Below are 26,402 nucleotides of genomic sequence, written 5' to 3'. Positions count from 1 at the left end.
TCCCTTTCCCCTTTTACAGAGTCTGTGGGGGCCTTTTTGAGCTAGGTCATAGCAAGCAATTTTCCATAAATGAAGAGAGAAGTTTGAAAGAAAAAAAAGCCAAAGAACTAGAGTAGGTCAGAAATAACAGCCATGACAAATCAGCTTCTTACTCAGAGGTTACAAAACAGTTTGATCTACTCCGAACTCATATTATTTCTTAGGGATTATCATGCAGTCTTACCGTCCAAGCTGTAGCTGAAAGCACAAAAAGCACCACAGAGGCAATAAATATTTTATAGTTTAATTTGTTACCTGGACAGAACATTTGGCATGGGCTTTTGTAATGGAATTTGGGAACCACCCGTCCAATTGATGTGGTCAGAAACAGCAGTAGAGAATACCCTGCAGCTCCTATTAGCTGTCTGACTGGCAAATGTGGAAGCCTCAATATATTAACACAATTTCTTCATGAAGGTCAGTAAAGGCTGGGCATGGACATTCATCACATGCTTATGGATATCACAGGAGTGGTCAGTGTCCATGGGCACAGAGTGAATAGGCAATGAGGACCTGCACACGCAGCTACCACAGTTGCATGCCAGGTATCCAAATTCTGAGGGCACAGCCCGGGATTTGTGAAGAAGCCTTTACTGTGACAGCCAGCCTGGCAGAGCCCCCCAGCAGGTCTAACATATGCCAAGGAAAAGTGTTCTCTGCCAGCTGGTTACTTGATGCCTCTGAGGGGCATCAGCTAAGCTGACCAAAGCTCTCATCTGTCAACATCACTGCATCCACGTTTGACTTCACTGGCAGCAGTATGGGAAAGGGGGGAATTTCATGTTCTGAGCTGGCAAGGTATCTAAAAACTGTGGCTCAGATTCAAGTCACCTAAATCAAACATATAAAAGGTGCCTACTAATCTCCCTTTATGTTTATCTGAGACAGAGAGGTACTTCCAAAGGTCGATTCAGTCCGAGTACGGCCTGAGCTGCCCTCAAGTTCACCGTCCCTCATACAGCCTGCAGAGGAAAAGGCAGTGCATGAGCTAAATAAAGCTCATGGGGAAAATGTCCAGAACAACACCTACAGACACATTCTGCTATTCATCCCTGTGTCTGTGAGCGCAGTGAGCTGTTCATTGGGAATTGCACAGCTACCAGTAAAGCTGCCTCTGATGAGCCCCGTGTGAGTTACCTCTCCTACAAAATCACATCCCATTTCCGGTCACACTGCCTAATGTGTGCCTTCCTTACTTCAGGAAGCCACATGGGATGCTGCTGATATCTACAACTGTACAAGTGACCTGTGCTGAATTCAGAGGGACACCTGTTTAGATCAAGCAGGAGAAATTGGGATGCATTTGCCTCTGTGACTTGTAGAGTTCCCTGCAGCATTACCAGTGCACCAGTGCCAACCAAACCAAGTAGCACCTTCTGGTTTCAGTTATACAGTTGTATCTTTCCATTTACTGGCTGAGATTAAAAAATTTTTGAATGTGTGTCTTTTGAATGTAAACTTCTTTTCATCATTGTTTCTCTTTCATAAAACTACCATGCCAAATAGTCTCCCTGTAAGCAGCAGGATATTAATTCAGTATGGAATCGTTAAGAAAGAATTTTAGCCACATTTTTTCAAGCTTTTGTGCACTCCTTCTCATTTTGCTAGCTATTATATTTCCATAAAAAAAGAAAAAAAAAGCTGTGACAAAAATTACCCAAAATGAAAAAAAGTAATTCGTAAGAGTAATCAGTCATTGCCATTTCTATAATTATTTGAGAAGGATGTGATTTTATTTTCATCAGATCAATAGAACACATATCAAGAACAAGTTCAAGGGTCGTTTGTCACAAAATGATGGCCTTCACTAAACCTCTCAGTCATGAGGAACATATAAAGTATCTAAATTAATTTATTTGCTGATTGCTACATATGGATGCCTCTATGTACTCCTGCAAAGTCTGGGCTTCTACCTACATGAAAAAAAGTACTTTTTTATCTCTTTCTGTTTAAGAAAGTATTTCACTATTGTCCATAGCAAGATACAAATATTCAGTATTGCATCCAGGATGATGGTATGTGCTTAACTGTTATATTGAACAAAAACTTCAGTCATGAATTGAAATGTTTACTTTAGAATTGTATCTTGTTCTGGTTAATGCCAGCTGCAGTGCACTGCCATCAGCACAAATAGACACCATCTTTTTTCTTTCCCTGGAAAGCAAAGAATCAAAACCAAAAGGAACTCTCCTGTACTTAACTTGAGGAAAAACATTATATTGGCACTGAGTTTTGTTGAAAAATACATATAGAAAGTGTTTTTAAATGTGCTTGATTTTAAACAGTTCTACTTTTTTGCATTCAGATTTTACTACAGTAAGGAATTCCTCAGGGTCCTTCCTCAGTGTAGCTAGAGATTTTGACTATTACCTATTTTTCTTTAGGTTGTATGTCATTAAACAAAGAAGGGAAAAAGCACAAAGCTACCTTAGGAGAAAAAATTCTAACATTGGTTCAAGAGAACTACTGTTCTTTTTACATATCGAAAGAGTGAAAATAAAATCAAATGCAATCTCTAACTGGAAATACATTTGAGTTGCAGCCGGGATAGGGCGAGCAGCTGTGTGCTGCTTAGTTGCCAGATGGGCTTAGACCATAGCAACACACAAACAAAGTAGAGCTACCAACATCATCAGGTGCTGGAGCACATGATGTGCAAGGAGACACAAGAAACTGGGCTTGTTCTGTCCTAGGAAAAGGAGGCTGAGGGGACAGCTAATTGCTGCCTGCAGCTATCTAATGGGAAGGTGCAAAGAAGACAAAGAACAAAGGCACACTCATCTCAAAAGGTGCCCTGGGAAACAACAGGTGGGAACAGATACAGGCTGCACTAAGGGAAAAATCCAATTAGATGTAGGAGGAAAAGTCAGTGCTGCCTTGAGCGACATGATCTAACAGCAAAGTTGGCTCTGCTCTGAGCAGTGCTTGGCCCAAATGACCTCCAGGGATCTCGTCCAAACTTCATTATTTTAAGGCTAACTCAGAATACAGCTCCCAGCAAGCAACAGCTTCTACAAAATACCTTCTTTACTTGATGAAAGGATGTAGCAGACCAAAATGACTGCTACTCTGCTGCCCTGTTTTGTTCTTTTTTTCTCTAAAGCATCCCTCTATGTTAAGGACTGAAAATGAATGCAGAGTTTTAGGGGCAAGCAGTGCTAATATCATGCATGAAGGAGGACAAGCAAGTGCAACAGATGTTATAGCAAACAAATCTGATTTTAAAAGCTCATGTAAAACAATAAACCACACTTGTCACAGCTTGTCACAGAGTTTTTCTGGGAATATATTCAACTAGAAGCACAATTCTAAACATTCTACTGCCTATGGAAAATCAGATTTAATTCAAGTAACACATTGTATTTCCTCACTACTAATAATGAGGACTTAAATTGTTACCTTCCATATTTACCTCCACATGCTGAACAGTTAAATGAGGTGACAGACTAAGTTATCTCAGTCCTTCCTTAAACTTAAATTCTTGTAACTGAGCACGAGCATTCACATGGAACGAGTTATTCTAGTGCAAATTATCTTTTGTGCTCAAGTCAAGTTTTGGGTTTTTTGTAAATTTTCTTTGCATATGTGTTTTACAAATGGCAAGCTAATTCTGAGGCATTTTTTTAAAAGGCAAGCTTTTGAAATCTTCCTAACTTTAATCCAAACCTGCACAACTTAAGCACCCATATAACGACTTGTAGAGAAACATGGTTGTGCATGTTTACACTTATGATTAATCCCATAAGGGTTACACTTATGATTAATCTATAACAATGTCACATATAGAGTTATTATTGATCCTTACAACTTATGAAAATTCATAATACATGTCAGAAAACCCAAAAATGAAAACAACAGCTTGGAAAATTTGACCAAAATTTTGTAAAGTGGCAAGTTACATGTGGCAGCAAATCAGACATAAGCTTTGATTAATAGTGAAAGTCATAGTAGGAGTAAGAACAATACTGACATCCTTGACTTGTGCTCAAGTAATCAAGAAATGCTCTGCTTAAAAATAAAAGAAAAGCAAATGGGCATTCTGTGAAAATTCCATTGGTCTGATTTCCACCAATGCTGACTACTGGCAATTCCCAGCAATGCTGAACACCATGAGACAATCTCAGCCACTCAAAGCATGTAGACAGCTAAGCTAATTATAAGCGAGTTAAATTCTCCTTGCTCATCAAATGACTTTCAAAGCATTGTAAGATAACTACTTGTTGCAACTTCCTAACAGTTTTCTGGCTGTGGGAAAAGCCTTTGAGAGACGATAGGGAAAAAAGGCGCAGGGGTCGGGGGGAACCCCATGAGAACATTCAAACTGCATAACAAAAGACCAGAGCAAACACAGAGAACGTCACACAGCAGTCATGGAGACACACCACACGCATGCACTGTACCAGGGTCTCTCATACTTGTTGCAGAGGAGGGAGTACTGCAACTCAGCAACCAGTCTGCAGTATTTAACACAGTCATGTTGTCTCCTGAGAACAGGAATGGTACAACAGTTCATTCTCCCAATGTCTGTTCAGCGTAAATGAACAGTCTTCATTTATCAAAATCGGTGTTTCAACACTTTAGGTCGAGTCTTTTAACGGAACTGTATTGTTTTTATGGGTATTATTTTAACTGGTTTATTTATGCACATTGTATAATATAGAGGCACCTATTGAAGAACAGTTACTACTGCTCTTCAATAGCATGCTTGAAGTTTTCTCTTTGTGGAGTAAGGATTCTATTTAAAAATAGGGTTCAGCCCTTCTTTGTGAGCTCAGTTACCCTCACAGGCAGATCTAATTTTTATTGACATTGATAGACTATTATTTAAACAGGGTAAGTGATTAAATGCTCTACCTTGTGGCCAGAAAGAACAAAGAAAAAAAATTTTCTTAGTGCCAACTGCTAAAATAGACAGCAATGTATAAACTCTAAGAAAGAAACTCTAATTTGACTCATATCCACGGTGTCGCTCTCATGGACTGCACCTCAGAATGTGGCACCCTGTCTCCCACTGCTCCAATTCAGCTACGGCAGAACCGATTTTCTGAAAGCATTGGAATATCTGTGTTGTAGCTGCATGGCAGTGCTGTCCCTGCAGTATCACCTACAGCAGTAATGACCAGCTACTGCTGAGGGAAATCCAAAGATCCCTTTATTACAAACTTTCGTTGCCTCCCAAGAAATGGAACTGATCAGCAAAAAAAGTTACATAAGTGTAATTTTGATGTACTTCTCTTGACAGTGATTTTAATTTAACCTAAATGCATGTAGCTCAGGGTGTAAGTGTAAATCACTACTCATCAAGGAAGTATGACACAGAAAATTCAATTTATTTCATAAGCTACCAACAGGCATGAGAAAACATTTAACACTGTGTTGAAAGCAACCATTCAAAAATTTTCCTTATTTCATCTTTGAACCTTGTTTCAGTTCTGCCTCTTATTTCAGTTGGTGCAAATCAAAGAAGTGATGTAGGAATTAGAAATTTACACTTGTATGACTGCCAATGTTTCATAATTCCTGCTGGATTTATAAATGGGTATATGGTAATTCTGGAAATTATGGTAAAAATGCATATGACTAAAAACTAGCCAAACTTTCTACGTGCCAGCTGTGTCTTATACTTACCTCCTGTTCCATTTGTTGTGACTGATGTGCTACTGAGATTAGATTTATCCAGTTTGGAACTACCTGGTGCATCACTACTTCCAACAAGATTATGAGGACTTGCTAGATCCTGCATTTCCATAGACCTGTTAAAAACCAAGGTGACAGTATTAATGCATTGTGATACTATCTAAAATAAACTGCTTTTTCTGTAATAAATTTTTTTTTTGTTTTAATATGGAGAGTGTGAAAGGCAGCCAGATTAACAAATAAGTACAGGTTCCTTTGACATCTTTGTTTTTCACCAAACCTAGGAAAGTAGGTAACAGCAACAGTGCCACTATTTTTCACTTCTCGTTTAGGTATTATGAAGTGACACAGGCTTATGAAACTGCCACTGAAACACACTACAGAAACTCTGCATGAGGTAGCGTACATATGTGGGTGGACAGATGGAGAGATAAATGAACAAATTCAGGTACACAGGTATTTCTTAGAAGAAAATACAGAAATTAGGTGAAAAGTCAGGCGTTACATAGAAAGCCGAAACAGGAACTTCTGCCTCTCATTATCTGTATTCCAACCACCAGCAGTCACTGCATCCACACTAAATCACAGGAACAGACCATACGAGTGAACAAACAGAACTTTCATGTACATCTGGAATATTCTTTACTCCTAAAAATGTGTATATTCTTCTTGGATCACTTGGTATTTATTTTCTTCTGCATAATTTCTGGGAAGCTTGCAAAATGTCAAGCGGATTTAGACTGCAATGAATTCCAGCATCACAGTTACACTGCGGGCCTGTAGATGTCTTTCATGCAGTGACAACAGATCTGCCTTTCTCAGACAAAGACAGAGCAGACAAGGAGCATTTCTTAGACCGGTAATTGCAATCCAATTTGCAGTGCGTGCTCGCCTATTCCTTGCTTCATTTATATATTAATGACACAGGAATTTTTTTTCCCCAGAGAAACAATTTTGCTGTATATAAGCAAAGTTGCCAGCCCATCTGTAACAGGAGAACAATTTACCATATGTATAGTCCAAAGGCCAACAGAAAGATAGTCTTACAGGGCTGTAAAAGCCCCATTAGATTGTAGAAGGCTGAGATGGTGAGGAAAGAGATGAACAGTTGGAATGGTTCAGTTAAGACGACAGCTCCCAGGTATTCATATTATGACCAGGACAATCAATGACAAATTGTTAAGCTGACAACCCAACATCTTAAGTATTTATTTCAAGTTTCACCTTGAAACTGCCTATCTTCTGTGCTCCACACATCCTCCTCTGTGGAAAAGCAAACAAACAAAACTACATTACCTTTCCATCAAATATGGGTCTGCTGTCTGAATCTGGTTTTTTTTCCCCTCCAGAAAATGAAATTATCTGGCATTTTGTGCTCCTAATTCTGCTGATCTCCTGGATGCTTTATTCCCTCACACAACATTCATTTAACCCAAGATACAGATTCAGACCTTTCATGTCTTGAATATATACAAGGAAATGTAGAAGATACTACATCTCAACTGAGGAAATTAATGAAGGCCTTACCCGAAGCCACAGGAAGCAAAGAATATCATTTACTCAAGTAAATACCTGAGTCAACCATGAGATGCACTGCTAAGTCACTGGAAGAGCCTCCCCAGCAGCACTCTGGATGAGCAGGAAAAACCTGATGTTGCTGGAGGCCATGCATCAGCAGGTAAGAATTTTACAGCCATATTCAAGGAAATGCAAAGGCATAAATTGCGACTTGAACTGTGTTGAACAAAATTTCTTCATCTAATTGTATATACATTTCTGCACATCTGTCAGCAGCGCGTTATATTTATTGTCTACTGGAAATATGATCAGTGTTAGATGAAATGAACTCAAGTTGTTTACAAGTCTGCCAGGTTTTGTTTAGCAGTTTCTGTCCAAGGATAGCAGCTAAAGGTTAAAAAAAGTCTATGAGTTTCCATCTTGTATGTATTTAAGGGAGCAGAAGAATGCTACACAAAATAAACAATGCGTGTTTCATTGCATACACAGCGTAATGCTCCCCACGTGTTCACTTGGCAGTTTTAAATATCATGATTTCCTGTTGAAGTATGATGAGCACACAGATGCCTAATAGGCAGTTCCAGGTTAGAAAGTTTACACGTGTTCTTTTTTCCCTTGGTTAGCATGAAAGTTGCAATAATTTCTTTTCAGACAAGCATATATCATTCCCAAAGATGCAAATTTCATAAGCAAAATCACTGGCTCACCTACCTAGTGTATTTAAGAAGTGTCCATTTTAAACACTTTTCACAGTCAAATGAATCAGGTTTTCTTAATCAAATCAGATTTTTTTAATCAGAAAATGAGGTCCACTAAGTCTCATTTTCTTGGCAAAGAATATAAACAATCAAATGTTGTAAAAGGAATACTCTTTGTTTCAAACTAGCATGAAACATTCTGTGCAGAGAAGTATTTTTATCGCCCTAATTTATTTTGTATAACAAACGGCATCCCAGTTCACAGACATGGCAAGTTAATTAACTAAAATTATTTTAAAAGTAGTGCATTCACAAATAGATAGCTTTTCTGCACAAGTAAAAAACATCTTGCACTTATTGGTAGTCTATTAAGAATAAAAAGGATATCCAAACCAATAAAAAGTTTCACAAAACCATGTGCATGCATTGTGTTATCCTGGGTGCTCCATCCTGTATGAACAAGTACAGGGACTACTTTTACATATCCCTGTGTGATTTATTTACAGAAGTGCGCGTTACATTCCGTGTGACACATATTATTCAATTAACTCTTCTGGATGCATTTAGTTTACCTCTAGCCTAAAAAATTCTCAGGAAGATGCTACAGGCTTACTAAAATCTTATCTTTCAGTGAATGGAGGATTCAGGAAAAATGCTTAGTAAAATGGATGAAATAATTCCAACATCTTGTATTCATTTCGTCAAACTAAATGTTTATCAGAGTCCTGCTTTCACTGACTTAATCAGAAGCAGGTTCAGGTTCAGTATGTGCTTTCCTGCACTAAAAAAATTTTAAAAGAAATCTCTGAAGGAGTAATTAATACTTCTAAGTTCACGCAGCTATTTATTAAAAACTGCTTTCTAGTAAATGCGGTGCATTCCAATTTAGATGGAATAAAGTTTATTGTTAAAGGTGCTTAAAAAACTACACTGTACAATTTTATTTTACATATTTTGTTTCTCTGCCAGGCACATAACTGAGCTTTAGTTTTCCCCCTCCTGTGACGTCTCAGACTGCTTTTTAGAATAATTAAGTAAAATTCTACATTGTATAAAAAGATACATTTTGACAGAAAATTGATTGCTTGGTAAGAAGATGTTTTAATTATATCTTGATTGTTTGAAGAAGGTTTGCATTATTCCCAGCTTCTGAGCAAAAACCTGAAACCTGGCAAGCCAGATTTGTCTTTTATTCTGCTTTGGTTGTGCTTAAAGTCTTTGAAAGTTGGTATTTGCATGTGCTTAGTGGATCATTTCAGAGGCTTACTAGAAAACTCTCTAAAATATCCCATTTCACAGAACAGTCTCCCAGATCTCAGTGGGCTTTAACTCCAACCTGTGGACAGCCCTACCCAACTGAGGACGGTTTGAATCAAAAATATATCTGTGTGGGAATTCTGAGCCTTCCCCATTAGAGCATATCCTGTTGCCTGGCTTGGAGTTATATCTTTTCAAGGGTTAGCCTATGCTCAGAAGTGGATTAAGGAACAGCATCCAAAGAGGCAAATTCCACCCTCTTCTGTCCCATCTTTACAAGTGTGGATGAACAGAACTTGTGCCCTACCCCAGACCACCAGAGTGCACAGCCCAACACCATAACCCAACCTTGCACAGGAAGGTGTAACTAGGACTAATGATTGCCCCACGTGACAACTGCATCTCTGTACTTCTGTATAGCTTTCACTTGTGTTGTTTTAAAGGTAAAAAGCTTAAGCCTTGCTTCTATGATTGTGTTTTTAAAATTCCTCTTCTATTTTCCCCCTTCGTTACAATCACATATCCATTTGTCCACTGCATTTTTTCAGCAGAGATAAAATTTATTTTCAGAAAATCTGGGTTGTTATAACTCTGTTATCCATCTGAATTTCCAGTTTAACTATTATGAAGGTGGCCTAAGAGCTGGGTCCTTCCACAGCTTGTAACTAGCTTGATTATTTACTAATTCTACAAGTAGAACATATTTACATAATTTTCTTGAAAGACATGATGTTTTAAAATGTAACCTTTTTGCTACATAATCCAGTTCAAACTTTTTTACCAACAAGACCAAAAGTATGAAATAATTTATCAAAGATTTATAAAGGAATAAATATTCTAACATGAAAACAAAGTACTTCAAATGCCAGCCTAACTGGACATTTTACAAATACCAATTCTGTGCAGAATTTGAAGCAAATCCAAATTACAGCAGAACTGAAAGAAGGACTAGATGGAGGCTACTTAAAATTGAATAATTTTAGTTTATAAATAATCATAACAAAAATTTTTAAAGTATTTTAAAGTATTTGATAGGAAATTTGCCACATATGTTTCTTTAGCAGAATCTCACTAAACTTCATTGTGGCAAAAATGTACATTATTATTTTTATTGCTGTTGTTATTATTATTACTTCTATTATTATTATTGTTGTTAGGTTAGTTTCCCCCTGCTTTTCTTGTATCCCTCCCATCATAACCCCAGTTCTTAAACAGTCCATACTTTCTCACAGAAACCTGGGGTCTTGTCCAGTTAAATAGCAGCTACCTTGTTCTGAAATGAAACAAACATGGAATTTCTCTTTGTTTAAAATCAACTTCTAGTGCAATAGGAAAGTTGGATAAGAGAACTGTTCAAACTCAGCTAACTCTGCTTCCTACTTGTATCAGCTCAGCTCTCAGACCTACTGCACTGTTTTGAAGACAAGTGGAGTAATTTCTTTTTCCATTTCCCACATAAATTTTTTTAGGCAGATCTTTCAGCCATGTCCTGAACAGGACTAGTGAGCTCACCTCTCTTTCATACACAGTCTGAACTAGCTTACACAAGCCTTTATTCTGATGAAAACAATCAAAATGGATGCGCAAACACAAATGTCATTTGTTCGATCTACATAAAATCTGCGACAAAGTTTAAAACAATCAATAATTTAGAGAACACCACATTTATAAAGGACTTTCTTCTGTTTTGGATTTTTGTTTTGTTTGGTTTTTTTAAAACTGCATTTATACATTACATTCATAATTAAGCCAGATGTTTTTCATGTTTACTCTTGCGTGCAAGCACTGTAAATAATGCAATTAAAAAGAAGTTACACCAACCCTTTCAAAGACTACAGTGGGCACTAAGAAAGGTGAAGATAGAGGGATTTTGGATGATGAACAAGTTTCCAAGGAATATACAGTTGTATACAAATACAGGTACACCAACACACAGATACATCCAGTCTTATAATAATTCTTTGGTCCTCAATATACACATGGACATGTGTCTAAATGTATGCACAAGAGAAAACTTCCCAACACCTTTCCACGGAAGATCTCTGACATAGTACAACACAACACAGAGCTGAAGAAAATTCCTCAAAGGAGTAACATTTCCAGTCATTTCACCAATTTTCTTTTCCAGGTGCTTTTACACTGTATTTGACAGCCTTTGTAATTTTTTATTTTGTCACTGTAAAAGGTAAGGAAGGAAGTGCAAAACCAATGAGGTAAGTTTGTTCCATTGAGATGACTACCTCTCTTGTTTTCCCTGGCTCATCAAGCCCACCTATAGATCTTCTTAAGCTTTGTAGACGGCCAAAAAACAGAACTTTTGCTATTCTAGGCACAATATCGCAAAAGCTGCCCCTCCAACACACAATTTCTGGGAGCTTGCCAGAGTTAAAAACAAATAATAGGACTGGACACTAGCAAGACCTCCTTCTCACTCTCCTTGAGGCCTCCTTTCTTAACTTGTAAAGCGATACAGTGCTAAGAAACAGTAAAATAATGTCATGTTATATTGATAAAACCAGCAAATGCTCCTCAGAGTTTTATTTTATTACTTTTTATTTTTTAACAGTAGAGAAAACAAGTGCTAAACTTTTTGCAACCGTTTGGGGATAGGAAGTAGATTACAGCTGTATAATTTCTGTTTCTTGTGTGTTTGCAAGTACAGTGTCAGCATTCATATCAAAAAAGTAGTGGAAAGAGGCAAAAGCAAAGTCACATTGGTATTCCAAAAATAAAAATACTTCCGTCAATCTACAACCAAAGTCCGACAGAGGGTATCGAAGAGAGGCAACCTTAGTGAAACAAATAATTAGAACATCCAAGTTTTTCTACCATGTTAAGGAATACCACATAGGTAATAAAAATATCACAAGGTAGAACTTTGCAAAACTGTAAGTATAAAGTAAGGACTGTAGTAGACTCTCTATGGACTATTTAATACAATGGATATGGAATATCACCATGCAGCTTCCCAGCACATGAGTTCAAGCTCACAGGGAAAGAACCCATACCCAGATATTGCAATAACTGCACCATGGAGAGGGTCCTTCTAGTACAAAGGAACAATCATTTGAGGAAAATTCAAAAGTGCCTGATTTTGTTTAACAGCTTTTTCGATCCCAAATAAACTGCTTGTCTTACAGAGGATGGGACTCCATAGATAATTCTTTGGGGCATAAAGGGGCACAGGTTGTGGTTGCTTCTCGGTTTTTCTTTCCCGCCTATTGTCCTCTTGACTATTCAAGCTCTAATACCAGGAGAAAAAACCCTCCTGCAGACAGAGCTGTCTGACAGGCAGACAGTGTTAGTGCCTGGGATGCACTTGAGGCAGAGGGCTCAGCCGAGAACGTGGGCAAGCAGGTTTGGTGACAAAGGCCGTCACTGTAGGTTGCCCCCTCACACCATTCACAGCTAGAAAAAAGGACATCTATTTTAACAGTGCTGCAGCTTCTTCCTCTCCCCCCATGCCCATTTCCCCAGTTAAGCTTTTGCTATCACCCTCCCTTTTTTGACCCTGTGTCACCTTGAGCTTCTCTGTGCTTCCTAACAATTAGGTGTAGATATTTTTTGTCTTTATTAAATCTATGCTTCTCTCTTTTCTCACTGCATGAACAACTGCCAAAGGCTGAAGCTTTTGTTAATCTAGTATATGGCTACTGCTATAATAATAAGATATTATTTTTTTACTGAAAGGGATATATGTATTTGTTCTTTGTGACTCAGATGAGAAGATATGAATAAATACTGTGAAAGATAATTGCTTACAAATTCAAGTTTATTTTTGCCAGAAAGAAAAACTGGTGTTCTTGTGCCTGGAAGTGAAAAGTTTAGGTTTGCTCTCATGATGATTAAACACACCAATGAGTTTAGACAGGCTAGATTGTTGTGCTATATAATTGCTGAAAACTATTCTTTGCTTAAAGGTCAGTAACTGCATGGTTTTCCTTCTTTCTGATTGACTGACACATTTTATTTCAGTTTAATGTCATTTCATGTGGTTTCCAGAAAACCACAGAAAACAGTCTATTGTAGTGCAGTTCAGTCAGCCACAAATCCACATTACATTAATTTATCACTGCTTTCACTTTTATTGGGAATGAATGTCATTTCCCTGTCACAATTAAAAGGCAATGTAAAATTAATTTGGATTTCCACACTTTTGGATAAAACATAGAATAATATCTAGGAGCCATTTCTGGATTTTCCTGTTGGACATGTAGCTGACTTGTCCAAAGCCAACAAGGATTAAAATAAATAAATAAAAATCAAGACAAATCAGTGGAACATACTAAGTTATTTGCCCCAGCATAAACTTCCAGGCCACCCTCTCTATTCTAAGGAGGTTGTTCAATTACAAAACACAGATTCAGAGTAGGGAAATAAGCAGGCTGACACTGAAAAGGTAAGTAATGGGAGGCACTTTTTGTCCATATGCTTCTCTTCCACCTTTTCTCTCCACTCTGAAGATTGGTTTGAGTTGATGAAGGCAAATGATAGTTTTATATGGGAAACTGTTACACTGTGATATAATAAACTGATGCACACACAAAAAGCAAAGCTGTGCAGAGCAATACCTTTCGGCCAGCTGGATCCCAGCCTTTGAGATCTCTTTTCTGGACTATGTGGCAGCCACAGTTTTGATGGGATGCAATTTTAGCTCGTGGTTTACACTCCAGTCACTGGAGGAAGTATCTGGAAAGAAGTAATGTGGTGTCTGAATAGATAATTCCCATCTTCTTGTGGAAAAAGGCAGCTGGTTGGAGAAAACCAGTCCAGGAGCCAGAGAGACAGCATCTAAACTATAAGTGTCAAGGACCAGGGACTGAAGGAATGGCAGACAGAAGGGCTGGGTGGTCAATTCTCTTACTACATGTACAGGCTGAGGCTGGCCCATCCCAAGCCTGGACATGTGAACAGAAAACACATAAAGGTACACAGGCACCTGCTACTTAAAAAAAAGAAAAAAAAAAAATACTAAAGTGGGTTTTGAAGTCCTTATGTGAGTATTTAAATAAACCAAAAATGAATATGACACCACTGTTCCATGGGGAGCTTGTCAAGTATCCAAATTACATGAAATATAAACTACCAGTTTACAGATACATAAGATCTAAATGCAAGTCTTTGGACCACAGGGCCGCATTTTCAAAGAGTAGTTCACCCAACAGCTTCTGATCACTTCCAGATGTGACGGACACTTGCAAATGATGTGGTTCTGACAACATGATGTGCTGTGTCATAAACAAATAACAAACACTTCTGTGGAGATGGTTGGAATGCAAACAGCAGGCCTGTGGCCTTCCCCCCACTTCTGCCACCACTTCTGCAGAACAACTGCTCAGAGTCACATCTGAAAAATCTGCTGGAAATTTCAGCATCCCTTCTACATCTGTGACAGATGATCTGGCTGGACCTAAGGTAACAAACCCAGTGACTGAAGAATCTCACAGTCTTTGGTGGTTTTGAGTTTGATTTGAGAAACAAAACCTGTTTCTCATATATAGAGAGGAATGTGGAGATGACCAGCTCTGCCAATTACTAGCCTGTTGCTAATATATCCATTGTAAAACACAGCCTTCAAAATGACACTGCTTACTGCAGTGAAATTATTATGAATTTAAATATAATAATGTCAACTCTATTCATGTCAGACAATATTTAAGCAAATCTAAAATTGGGAAATCAGGGATGAAGGGCTGGGAATTTTGCTGTTGGCTTCAGCGTAGCCTGGACTGCATGATGTAAGTGTGAGCTCATATTTTCATTAAAAAAAGAGCAAGGGGAAGGTTGTGTCTGACTCACCCTAAATTGAGATGTCTGTTGTATTTCAAACTAGTTATTGTAACATGGTTCTTCTTCAGCAGGAAATGTCCAAAGGGAAAGAAGCTCTTTCAGGTGTGCTGTATTAAGAGTGACCATACCTCATTTCAATGTAATTTCTTTAGCCACCAGTACAGGGGCATTGCAAGAACTTCATCAGCTTCCAGAAAGGACGAGTTATGATGACAGACTAGGCAGAATACAGGAGTTGCCAAAAGCTTGTATTTTCATTCTCTATTCATATTTTAATGCAAACATTCTGAATCTTCTCTTGGTAAATATAAAATGCAGAGAGTTACTGGCAAGCAGTCCTAACGTGGGAAACATTAACACATCTCACTTTTAACAGTGAAGTTCCCCTTGTAAGTTAAACCCGATCTGAATCTTGGCTCCCAAGACAAATATTCTGTAGTTTACCTCATGTGGAGCACATTATGTTTGGCTCCAAAAGAGTTTGTGTCAAAAGCAATTATTTCTGTTCTCTAATCGCAGTCCCAACAATGAGTTTGGTTTAGAATATAAAACAAATATATGCAACTTGCTGACTGCCTGATGCCTTAACTGCTTCAGCATCTGATCACTGCTGTAAGGTATAGCTGAGCACATCCATTCTGGATGGCAAGGTACACTAGGTGTGTTGCACATATCCCTTGTCATTTTGCCCAGGGTGACCTTATTGCCTGGAAGAATCTGAAAGAACTTTCCATAACTAATTACACTCAAAACAAATTCTGGTATTCTGAGCAAGAAAAGGATGATGCTCTGATAAATGCACCAATGCTGGCTGTTCTTTACAATTGATATAAAATGACTACACTTCATTTTGCTTTACTGTTTGATTTCCCCAAGTTATTTTATAATTTGAAACTTAAAGCATACACACCTTTTTCATCTGGGGTGAAGTAGGTGACTTTTCTAAGACTTAATAAATACATGTCGCTGAGAGCTCTGGGGCACAGTTCCCCTTCCCTGAATTATCCCCTGGGGCCACAAGAAGGGGCAGGTAGCAGCTGCAAATCTGTAACACCTCCAGTTCCAGCTCAGCCTGCATGCAGATAACCCAGCCACCAGGCCAGGGCATGCCTGCCTGCCTGGCCAGAGTCATAGGAGTGGGGTGCCAGCAGAGCCACCGCTCCAGCCCTCACTGCCTCAGCACACACAGAGCAGCCCTGGGAACCAGCCTGTCTGCTGGTAACCCTCATTTATATCTCCCTCTGATCAAAACACGGTTTACACCAAATGATTGGATCCCAACAAGACTTCTGACATAACGCTTAGCCTTTTAAAATCATTAAATATCCACTTCTGTCCAAGTACTGAGAGAAAAACAAGGTGGCAGGAAACAAGCCCTGCAGTGCTGTTGGTTTTTAAGTCCACCCACGTCCACGTTGCAGATGTAAGACTGCAACTTTACTGCATTTAGCACAGGTTCCCCACTGGTTCCCCAAGAACCTGGTTTGCGAGACAGGGCAGGGTGCGAGGTGTTCATAACAATATGATTGCTTTTTATGATACAATTATTCTTGTTTCTCAGCAAATGCTAAAGTATTGCTGTTGGGAAACATGGTATAATAATGAAATGCTAAGAGGGATGAATGTTCTTCTCTGGTACTATTTTGAGAAAGTCATGAAAAGCACTACATCTTTGAGAGCACAGGGGTTTATTTTCTATTTAATTTAATCTACATAATTAGAAGGAAAATAAGACATAAGCCTGAAATAACATAGGAATAAAGCATGATCTTATGTCTAGTGACCTGCCAATTACTTCTACACTGAAAAACAAATAAAATCCCAAAACCCTTAAAAATTAAAGTGACAGAGATTTAGTTGTAAATTGAAACAGAACTTAAATGGAATTCATCAAACAGGATGTTCTCCCTCTCTCCCCTCTTCTGCACTTGCGCCATACAATAAATAATTCTGTTAAAAAGTTGATCTGTGGAATTGCTTTATTTATTTGGGCACTGCATATGCCTTTCTCCATAGCTCTGCCAAACATACCTTCCCACAGACTTGCTGCTTCAGTCCTGGGCCTCTCTTAAATGGCAGACACAAATCCCCTATGAATTAGATTGAGACCATCTTGCTAATTTTCACATTTAACCAAATCCAGATTTGAACTTATATTTTCAAAGGTGGATGGCTAGTGGAAGGCAAGTATATTTCATGCTTCAAGGGGAGGTAAAGTTACTTCTGCTCTGCAAGTGACATTAAGAAATTCCCAGAGAAATTTGACAATAATATGAACTCAGATCACAGTAAATTACGTCACTTGGAAGCTAAACTGGAGAACTAAGTCCAGAATTGCCAACAAAACTCAAGACACACATTGGAATATATGGAAAGCTTTGCGATGACTAACAGAAAGGAGCCTGCACAGGCATCTTGTGAGACTCATAAAGAACCTTATCAGTTTGGTTTTTTTAATAAAAGTATTCAAAAGGAGAAGATAGAACAGACAGACCATCTGCAATGTAACCACATAAAAGACCCCTGGGCAAATCCAAACCCATTAGCAGAAGTGCTTGACGAATCTGCCAAAGAGCCAGATGCTGCTTATGGAGCAGCCTCTTTCCCTCCTTGTCATATGGATCCTTTGACTTCTGTTCCCAGAGGAGAACAACACTGACTGTTGCTCAGACTAAGCTGCGTGTGGAGGGAGCTCAGGTACAGAACTGCTCTCTGATAAGGCTGTCTTAACATAAGGAGGGGAGGCAAAGCCTAAAATATTACAACAGGTTTAACACACATTTGTGTAATGTGTGGAAGATGCAGATGTTAGAAAAAAAGAAAGCAAACTTGCAATTACCTTATTTGCATGTGGTCTCTGTATCCGGATTTTTTTTTGTTCATTCTTGTCCTTAGCTGGGATAGAGTTAATTTCTTCTCAGTAGCTGTTGCAGTGCTGTTTTGGATTCAGCATGAGAATGTTTTGGTTTTGGTAAGTCGTGTTTATCCCAAGTCAGGGACTTTTTCCTTTTACATCTCATGCTCTGCCAGTGAGGAGGTATGCAAAAAAGGCTGGGAGGGACCATAACTGGGACAGGTGACCTGAATGGGCCAAAGGGATATTCCACACCATAGAATATCATGCCCAGTGTATAAACTGGAGGAGTTATCTGGAAGTGGGAATTATCTGAGTTCTGGGAAAGGGTCTGGCATTAGTCAGCAGACAGTGAGGAACTCTACTCTGCATCACTTTTTTGTAGTGTTTAGGGTTTGGGGGTTTTTTTATTATCATTTATTATTATTATTTACTGTGATTACATATTCTACTTTTTTCAATTATTAAATTGTTTTATCTCAAGCTACAAGTTTTACTTTTGATTCTTGTCACCATTCCACTGGGGTGGGTGTGTGGGGGATGAGGTGAGAGAGAGGTTGCATGGTGCTTGGTTGCTAGCTGGGCATAAACCATGACAATTCTATTTTTATTTCCTACTTATTTTTTCTCTAATGACTGATCAAGGCCTCGCAGGAAGGCAAAGAGGTGAATTGTGATATGTTAAATATGAGCACAGCATACTAACTGCATGGTGTTAGTTAAATGCTTACTGAGTACATAAGACTGACTGATGGCATTTAAAACATGAAACATCTAGCCAAGAAATTACACTTAAAAATATTTGAGGAAAAATGTGATTCATATAAAAATCAACCTGCACCAATCTCAGAACAAGTGATTTGGATCTCAACGGCCATTTTCTTTTCATTGTCTACATTCTTCTCAGAATTTTTCCAGTGCAAAGTAGGTGGAATCAAATACTTTTACTCTTCAGGCTCACCAATGGTAAAATATATTTAGAGTATACAAGAGGTCAAAGAAGCTGGAACAGAGTCTGAATTAGTTCTCCTGTGTACTTCTGTAATGTGATATGACAGAGAAGAAAACAGACCACAGGAGAAAGAAACAGAGCTCCTTCTCATTGTGATTACTTGTGCTGCACACATAAGAAGAACAAACACCGTCATTTTATGGCTCAAAATCCAGTTAAATTTTAGGATAAGACTTTAAGACACTACTGGATTAAGCAAAAACATTTGCAGGCGTAATCTTAGGTTATCTTCTTTCACTCAAAACCAGTATTTATCCTATCTAAGATATTCCTGAAGATTCAACAATTATAAAAGTTTGATGGATATATTAATTAATACAGAAATCCTGCTCTCTTTAACAAACTCAAAAATCACAAGGCACTTTGATCTCCAAAATCTCCAAATTACTTCCACTAACACTTCTGTTAAAATTTTGGTTATCAATTTTTTTTTCCTATGTGGTGATATAAATTATAAAAAAAAATGTCTCAAAACTTGGGTTTTGTTGTTTTCATTTACTCCAAAGTCTGACCCACCATTGACTCAGGTTAATGGAAGTCTTATCACTGACATGATCTGGCTTGGGATCACAGGGATAAATTATTATTAATATCATAGAAAGTATGTTATGCCCAGTATTAACCAAAAACCCGAGGAATTTTTAACAGACATGAAATATAAAAAATACATTACTTTTGTTATTGTAAGCCACAGGGATCTGTTAATATAAACCATTAAAATACTTCCCTGTGATGTCATCAGTTACCATGTATTTGCACTCTAAATAGATTATTGTAATTTCTGTAAACACATCATATATATTTTTAGAACTCCTTGGGGGCTTCATCCGGAGCCAACAAAAACTGATGGGCAGACAGTGACCAGCTTCAATAGGCCTTGGGTAATCAGTAGACTGAGTTTCTAAAGTTAAGGAATGAGCGCTCAGAAGGCTGAGAGGTACCACACAGACTATTCCAAAAATAGGAGAGACTTGTGTTGCCTGAAAACTACATGCCTGAAAATAAAATTTTCACACAGCAAAGCAACTACTCCTGGTACGAACTGTAGTGCAATTGTCGTGGTTGCTGTATGCCATTCAGTCACACGTATGTGAAGAGTGATCTCCCCAACCATGTTACTTTGATTGATTCCAACTGCCTAAGTGGCATGCAGACTAAATGAGTGCACCAAAACTTTAATAAGTAACAGATTTGTATAAAACATCCTCTGCAAGCTAAGCCCGTGTGTCCCAGAATGTAGTCTTTGTGAGAAATCTTATTCCACAATGTAGTTATTTTAAAATTGGAAAATTGTCGTATGATTTTTGCCAGTCACTGTCTTGACTGAAAAGTCTGGGCTTGATCCTGCCAAACATTTCTCTTAGGTGAAGTGTTTATAATTGTAGTGGCCTCATTGACAGGAATTCTATACTCTGGCATATACCATCCCCTTCCAGTCCCCAAAATTACTTGTGGCAATATTTCAATTTAATTATTCTGTCTTTTCACAGCAAATTTGTTTTGCTGTGTCTGTTCTTCCTTATAGTTTACCCCAAGCTCAAGAAATACCAAAAGCTAGTAAAAAAGACATTTTTCCTGGCTAAAGAATAATCTTATTTTTGCAGGTGTTCCCTGCTGGAATTGACCCGTTTTGCAGAAACACTGTATCTATAAAATTGAAAGAAATGCTTTCATTGCCTTGGTTCATATTGTGTATCTAGCTGGTCTTACAATAAATCAGCAGAGCAACAGGTGATTGCTGGTGGAGTCTGCATGTTTGCTCAGGAGCAGAGGGACACAGTAAGCTGTCAATTGAAAGAAGCTCAAATAAATGGCATTTCAGAAGTGCCTACCTTACATGTCCACTTCAGGATGAGATGAATCTCACCATCAAAGTCTAAATCAGAGCCCTCTCAGTAACTCATTTCCTCAAATGAAGCCCATTTATTACATCGTTATGATCTACAGACTATTCACTATGGAATACAATGGAGCTACACTTCCACTGACTCAGAAAAGCATTATCCTCTGGCCAAGATAAGCTACATATGGTTCACAAGGCAACAAACCCTCACTTTCTAAAAAAATTCTAAGATATGTATGAGAAGAAAATTAGGGAGCCTAATGCATTTAAACAATACATATGAAAGCTAGGTAGACTGGTTTGCTCATTTTTACTGCACAACCAGTGCTATTTATTTTTTCTATTATAACTGCTGAAACTTTAATCACAATTTCCATATCTATTACTGGATTTTCTTGCTCAGCAGCTCAATTGCAAGCTCCTCTTAACTATGTAGCAAAAACACTGTTCATCTCTTGTACTGCAAATGAATGGGAAGGTACTGTTGGTCCCACTCTACCAGGAACTGGTACACAGAGGGTCAACGGTTTTCAGAATCATGGGAAAAGCATGAAATCCTCATCACAGAATCTTTCAGATGCCTGTAAAGCTTGGATTCGGGCTGAGGAGTCTACAGGGTTAGATCTGGTAAACATGGGCCAGCCAATGCCTGACTGAAAGAACGAACAATCACTGCAATCATTCTGAGACAACTGTTAAGGTCTTGTTGAGGGAATTAGTAGGTGAAAGAAATCTCAGGTGTATTTTAGTTGAAACTGCTGAGAATGAAGTTCTGGTGATCTGGTTGTCAGGAATAGGATGCAGAAGATACATGTCACTTTTCTTTTTTTAAGTGTATGAATGGTCATGGAAACATTGTTTGGTAATGCACGCATGCAGCATTAACATAGTTCAGATACAGTAAACATAGTGAGCTTTGCATCCACAACAGTGTGCCCAAACTGCAGAGGAAACAAACTGGTCAAGTGAACTGAATGAGAAAAGTGTGGTAGGTCTCACTGACATTCAGTACCATCTATTTGTTCGTGAATGCATTAATGACAATAATGTCTCTGGACATGTATGTGCACTCATATCCTTACCAATGAAAAATCATGCATGGGTATCAAAGTGAGACCACTGAGAAAATGTGAAAGCCTATTTCTCACGCAAAAGCTTTAAGAGAGAGACTTTTAAGATGAAACAGAAACATGAATTCGTATCTTTTAACTCTTACTATGTGATGCACATAGAAGCATGGATGTTGAAGAACAGGACAGCAATCATCTGATTAACAGCTGCAATCTATGCTAATAACCTCACTGAAACCCATATTAAATTGAAATATTAGAGACCTTTTTTAAACACATAAAAAAAATCCCTGTGCTCTTTTTTGGATAACTGCTTTATCTGGCAACTGGGCCTGTGTGTATGATTCAATATTTACCAGTGATCATCACTGGTGAATTTGTAGTTTGGTAACACATGGGGACGAACCTTATCTAGCTGGTGTTAGTCCAGTAACTATAGTGCCTCTGATTGTCACTGTTCTTACAGCATCTGATAAAGTTTTAAATGTGAGGATTTGCTTAAGACTGGCTTCATTTCCTTTTCCTTTGCTTATAGAATTTTTTTAAAAAGTCTGTAAAGGAAAAGCCAGGAAGAATGGGTATTACTGGAAATATTTGATCCACAGGTTTGTAGTAAAAATCCTGCAATAAAATGGAGGGCTTCTTGCTCTACAGGGCTTAGTTTTAACTCACTAATACAAAGATGCATTGCCCTTCTGCAAATACACAAGTAATGTATTTTTGACACCACTATGTATTTTCCTAAGTTGATTTGTCAGCTAACTTTTATCCCAAACTTACAAAAATACTCAAAAATCTTCAAGTTTTCTCTTTCTTCCTATAGATATCTTCATCACAATATAAATATCATAGTTTAAAGAGGGAAAGTATGTGAACTATTCCTCTGTCCTCCTTTACCTTTCCAGGAAAAAAAGAAACTGTATTTAAACGGTCAGAAAAATCTCTTCTTTCTTCTACAGAGTCTCCATCCTCTCCAGATGGTAAAATACCATGATTTTTTTTCCTATAATCAGTGAACTTTGAGGAAGCAGTAGAAGACCCTGCTGAATATCCATTTGCAGTAACATCCTTTCCCTCCTTTCTTTTCTCTCCTCGCTGTCTCATTTTATAGCCCAGAAAAACCAATACTTGCTCTCATTTCTCAGTTACTGACATAACTTTGGTGTTACAGTGGAATCTCTGGCAGGTCTGGTGGTATGGAAAGGAGGATTTGGGGGTAGCAGAGATGCATTCATGAAGCAGACTACTGTCTCAAAGAAAGATGCTGTTCGAGGAGGTGTGGCCAAATAGAACATGCTGTTGCTGAGTGTGAGCGGGAATTTAAGACTTTGTATTTATCATTTTATCAGACTTCAGAATCACATATTCTATCATTTCCTCAGGTCACATGGTATGAGGCTTTAAGTGTAGCTTACAGGTTTTAGGGCAACAATGCTTCCTTATTAGAATCAAAATGGCTTTTTTAATTATCTAAGTAAAAAGGAATGTCATTGATAACTGCAAACGAGTTAACTTTCAAGGACTGCTCTAGACTTCAGCAATTCTTGTATGACATTATATTTCATGTAGCAGCTGTTCAGCACACTCAGGATTGATACCATTTTAAAGTTACCCATCACATAAGAAAATTAAGAGCAATGCATATTTGCAGGCTCTGAACACAGGAACTTCTCTCCCTAGCCTTGCTAGTGAATTTGATACAGGGCCAGCATGTCAGAGTTGTCCATCATGATACTCCTGCCTGCTCCAGACTTGTGGTAGAACAGTTGGCAGGTCCCAAGTATACACTGCCTCTGTGTCACACACCAATATTCCCAGAAAGCATTTTGCGTGACTGGACGACTAACCAGTCTTGCAGGGTGAGTTTGATTTTTACTACATAACTATGAAGAAAGAATGCCATAATAGTGATACAGCCATAATAACACCACTATAAGGTATAATGTCACCACTTAGGTGAAGTATTCACAACCCCTTCATAGAGATTTGATAAAAATAACTCCCATGAAACTCTGACAGAATTTGTAAGACAAAGCTGTTTGTGAATCAAAATGCCTGTCAGTGACACTGAAGAGTCATATGTTTCCTTTTGTCTTTACAACTCGCCTATCCACCATAACTTCAATTCTTAACTACACTTCCCTCTCCCTCTGTGCACTTTACCTGTTTGTTAAGAAAACAGCCACTTTCTATAAATAAATGCTGGCGAGATTGATTTTTACTGCATGTATAACTGGTTACTTCTGAAAAGCATTTTTTGATATGCTGTATGGGTTAGTACATCCCTTAAAAAAATTTAGTAGTCACATCTGCAGTATGAATGTTTCTTTCTAAAAGACAAACCCAGGCCAAGCAAGACAAAGAATCTGCTGATACACACATGTCACTCCAAGAATTCTCCTGACAAAGTTCCCACACCCAATTTAATTACTTCCCTACTGTAAAAACACTTTCCATCTGCATTTATTGTAATAGTTTCAAATCCAAAACTAACAGACTATAAAGCTAGCTAAATAAATGAATGATATTGGCCTTAGGTCCCAAGCCAGGAGCTATTCTGTAAGGCTGTGTGTCTCTTCATTTTTATGCTGATGTTTCATTTTATGTGCAGTGTTTTCACTTAAGCCTTGTTTAGAGAAGAATTACCTTGCTCCAGGCTCTAGAGCGTGATGCGCCACACAGAGCCCTCTAGTGATGCTCCAGCCCGAGGTCTGTCAGAGATTCCCCTCCAAGACCAAACTTACATTGTGACCAAAAAATCCCACTTCAGGCTGTATATGCAGCAGAGCACATGCTCAGGCTAGGAACACTAATTTCAACTCTATCTGATATATCCTCAAACTGAGGCTGCAGAGCTCCAAATGAAAAGTGTTTCTGTTTGAAAATGCACTTTAAAACTACCAGATTTAGCCTTCTGACTGACTATTTGTAACATGGGTTCTCTTGCACATTTGGGAGAAAAAAGTATCTTATTCCTCAGACTTATTATGAAGATTTTAACTACACCTTGTAAGAAGTTTCCTGATGTGCAGAGATAGTAACAGTACATTGCACTCTGAGTCCCCAGGTTTGTTGCAGTTTGTTTTCATCACACTTTGATGAAATTACATCAGACTGGAATTCATAGTTTTTCAGGGCTTGAGACACAATAGTCTCATTTGGGCAATCAGGACCCTTAAAACTTCGCACTTATATATGAGCGTTATGCTAAGCTGGGATTCTCGGTGTCAAAATACTCAGAAAAAACTTGACCTTTGTAATAAATTTTAGTCCAAAACAGCAGCACAGCAGATATGTTTTGTCATTTAGAAGGTACAAGTACTGAAGGGCAAAACGTGTTTCCACTGAAGTCCTGGTCAAAACTGCTGCTTACTACACTGAAAGCATATTTGGACTTTTAACTATCTCTTCCCTTTTCAGTTCTTACCAAACTAAATGAAAAGCCATATTAATAACAGCCATGAGCTAATCAAAGAAATTCAGATGGTGCACAGTGCAGCTCAAGACACAGATACTATAATGGCCTTGGATATTTCAGGTGACCCCCAGAGGATCCTGCTGCAATAATTAGGGAACATAGTTAAGACATAGTTAAGGATGGGTTTGGGAAGAAACCCTGAATTATTTAACTTTTTTGAGTTTTAGTGACAATGTTAATGAAACGTCAGGTTTTTTTTCGTCTTTCCCCTCACAATGAAAGTTTCTGAGTTTTTATGACACTGAAATAGTCTATACGGAAGCAAGACAAAGACAAAAAGCACTCACTAAAAATTGAAGAAAACTATCCACCGGTTTACTAATCACCAGGAAGATGCACATGTAAAACAACTACTACTTCACTTGCTCAAAATTATCCATACACATACATACATGCAAGAAGCATGTAAGTCAAACCCATTTCCTTTTTCCCATGTATGTGAAATTAGAAATGACTAGGCCGGAAAGAAATGTATGGCTTCTTCCCAGCTTATGAACACAGCATGTTTTTCACATGTGAAAACAAAAGAAGTTTTGGCAAGGACAAATTTTCCCAAATAAAAAATCAATTTTCCACTCTGGAAATGAACCATATTTTCAATAAACTTCAGGACTGAGGTACGCAGAAAAGGAATAACTGAAGAAAGTGACATTTGATCACACAGATTTCCCTACACTATTTAATAGTTGGGTTTTTTTCTTGATTGAAGGTGACTGTTCAGTGTTAGGGCATCATCTAAACTCAACAACCCAGACGCTAGGCTGCATCTTTGACTGGGAAAAGGAAAAAACCGCTTTTAGAGTAAAAACCATTAAAACTGATCCAACCACTCGTTCTTTGCAAAAGAGGCTCTGATGCTACAAGTCCGCAGCACAGCTCAGCCTCGCGCTCCGCCACCGCAGCGCAGTCAGTCGGCGTCGGCCCTCCAGTACTGTACCTGGGATTCTGCGGCTCTGAACCATCGGACTCTGGACACGGCTTCTTCACCTGCAAAAGCAAAGCAGTGCTGGTTACTCTCACTCGAAACACAACTTCCTTGCTCTCCATTCATGCACTTACAGCAGAACTTAAAGCGGATCCTGCTCTGCTCACCATGATCTCTATAAAATACTTCCCGCACTTTACAGCAGCAGTTTGCAGTACTAAACAGTGTGTTTCATTATTATCCCATGAACAGCTGCCAACTGCACTTCCCCAGGCTCCATT

The 26,402-nt window shown here is 38.3% G+C and overlaps 1 protein-coding gene across 11 annotated transcripts in view; it reads right to left on the bottom strand.

Moving 5' to 3' along the window:
- Window positions 1-26,402, bottom strand: part of EYA4 (EYA transcriptional coactivator and phosphatase 4) — a 143,828-nt gene that overhangs the window by 43,035 nt on the left and 74,391 nt on the right. For 6 of the 11 annotated variants that reach the window (XM_032101776.1, XM_032101772.1, XM_032101773.1 and 3 more), the window contains exons 3-4: window positions 26,134-26,183; window positions 5,668-5,792 (exon numbers count right to left, since the gene is read on the bottom strand). In XM_032101776.1, coding sequence (XP_031957667.1) covers window positions 5,668-5,792; window positions 26,134-26,183 — 175 coding nt within the window. Of the gene's footprint in view, window positions 1-4,454; window positions 4,524-5,667; window positions 5,793-26,133; window positions 26,184-26,402 lie in introns of all 11 variants that reach the window. The other 5 variants (XM_032101768.1, XM_032101767.1, XM_032101765.1 and 2 more) reach the window with 1 other exon arrangement.

Source organism: Corvus moneduloides, chromosome 3 (assembly GCF_009650955.1).
Source record: "Corvus moneduloides isolate bCorMon1 chromosome 3, bCorMon1.pri, whole genome shotgun sequence".
Taxonomy (NCBI): Eukaryota; Metazoa; Chordata; class Aves; order Passeriformes; family Corvidae; genus Corvus; species Corvus moneduloides.
Note: the sequence above shows the minus strand (reverse complement) of the source record. Positions and strands in the feature narration are given on the sequence as shown.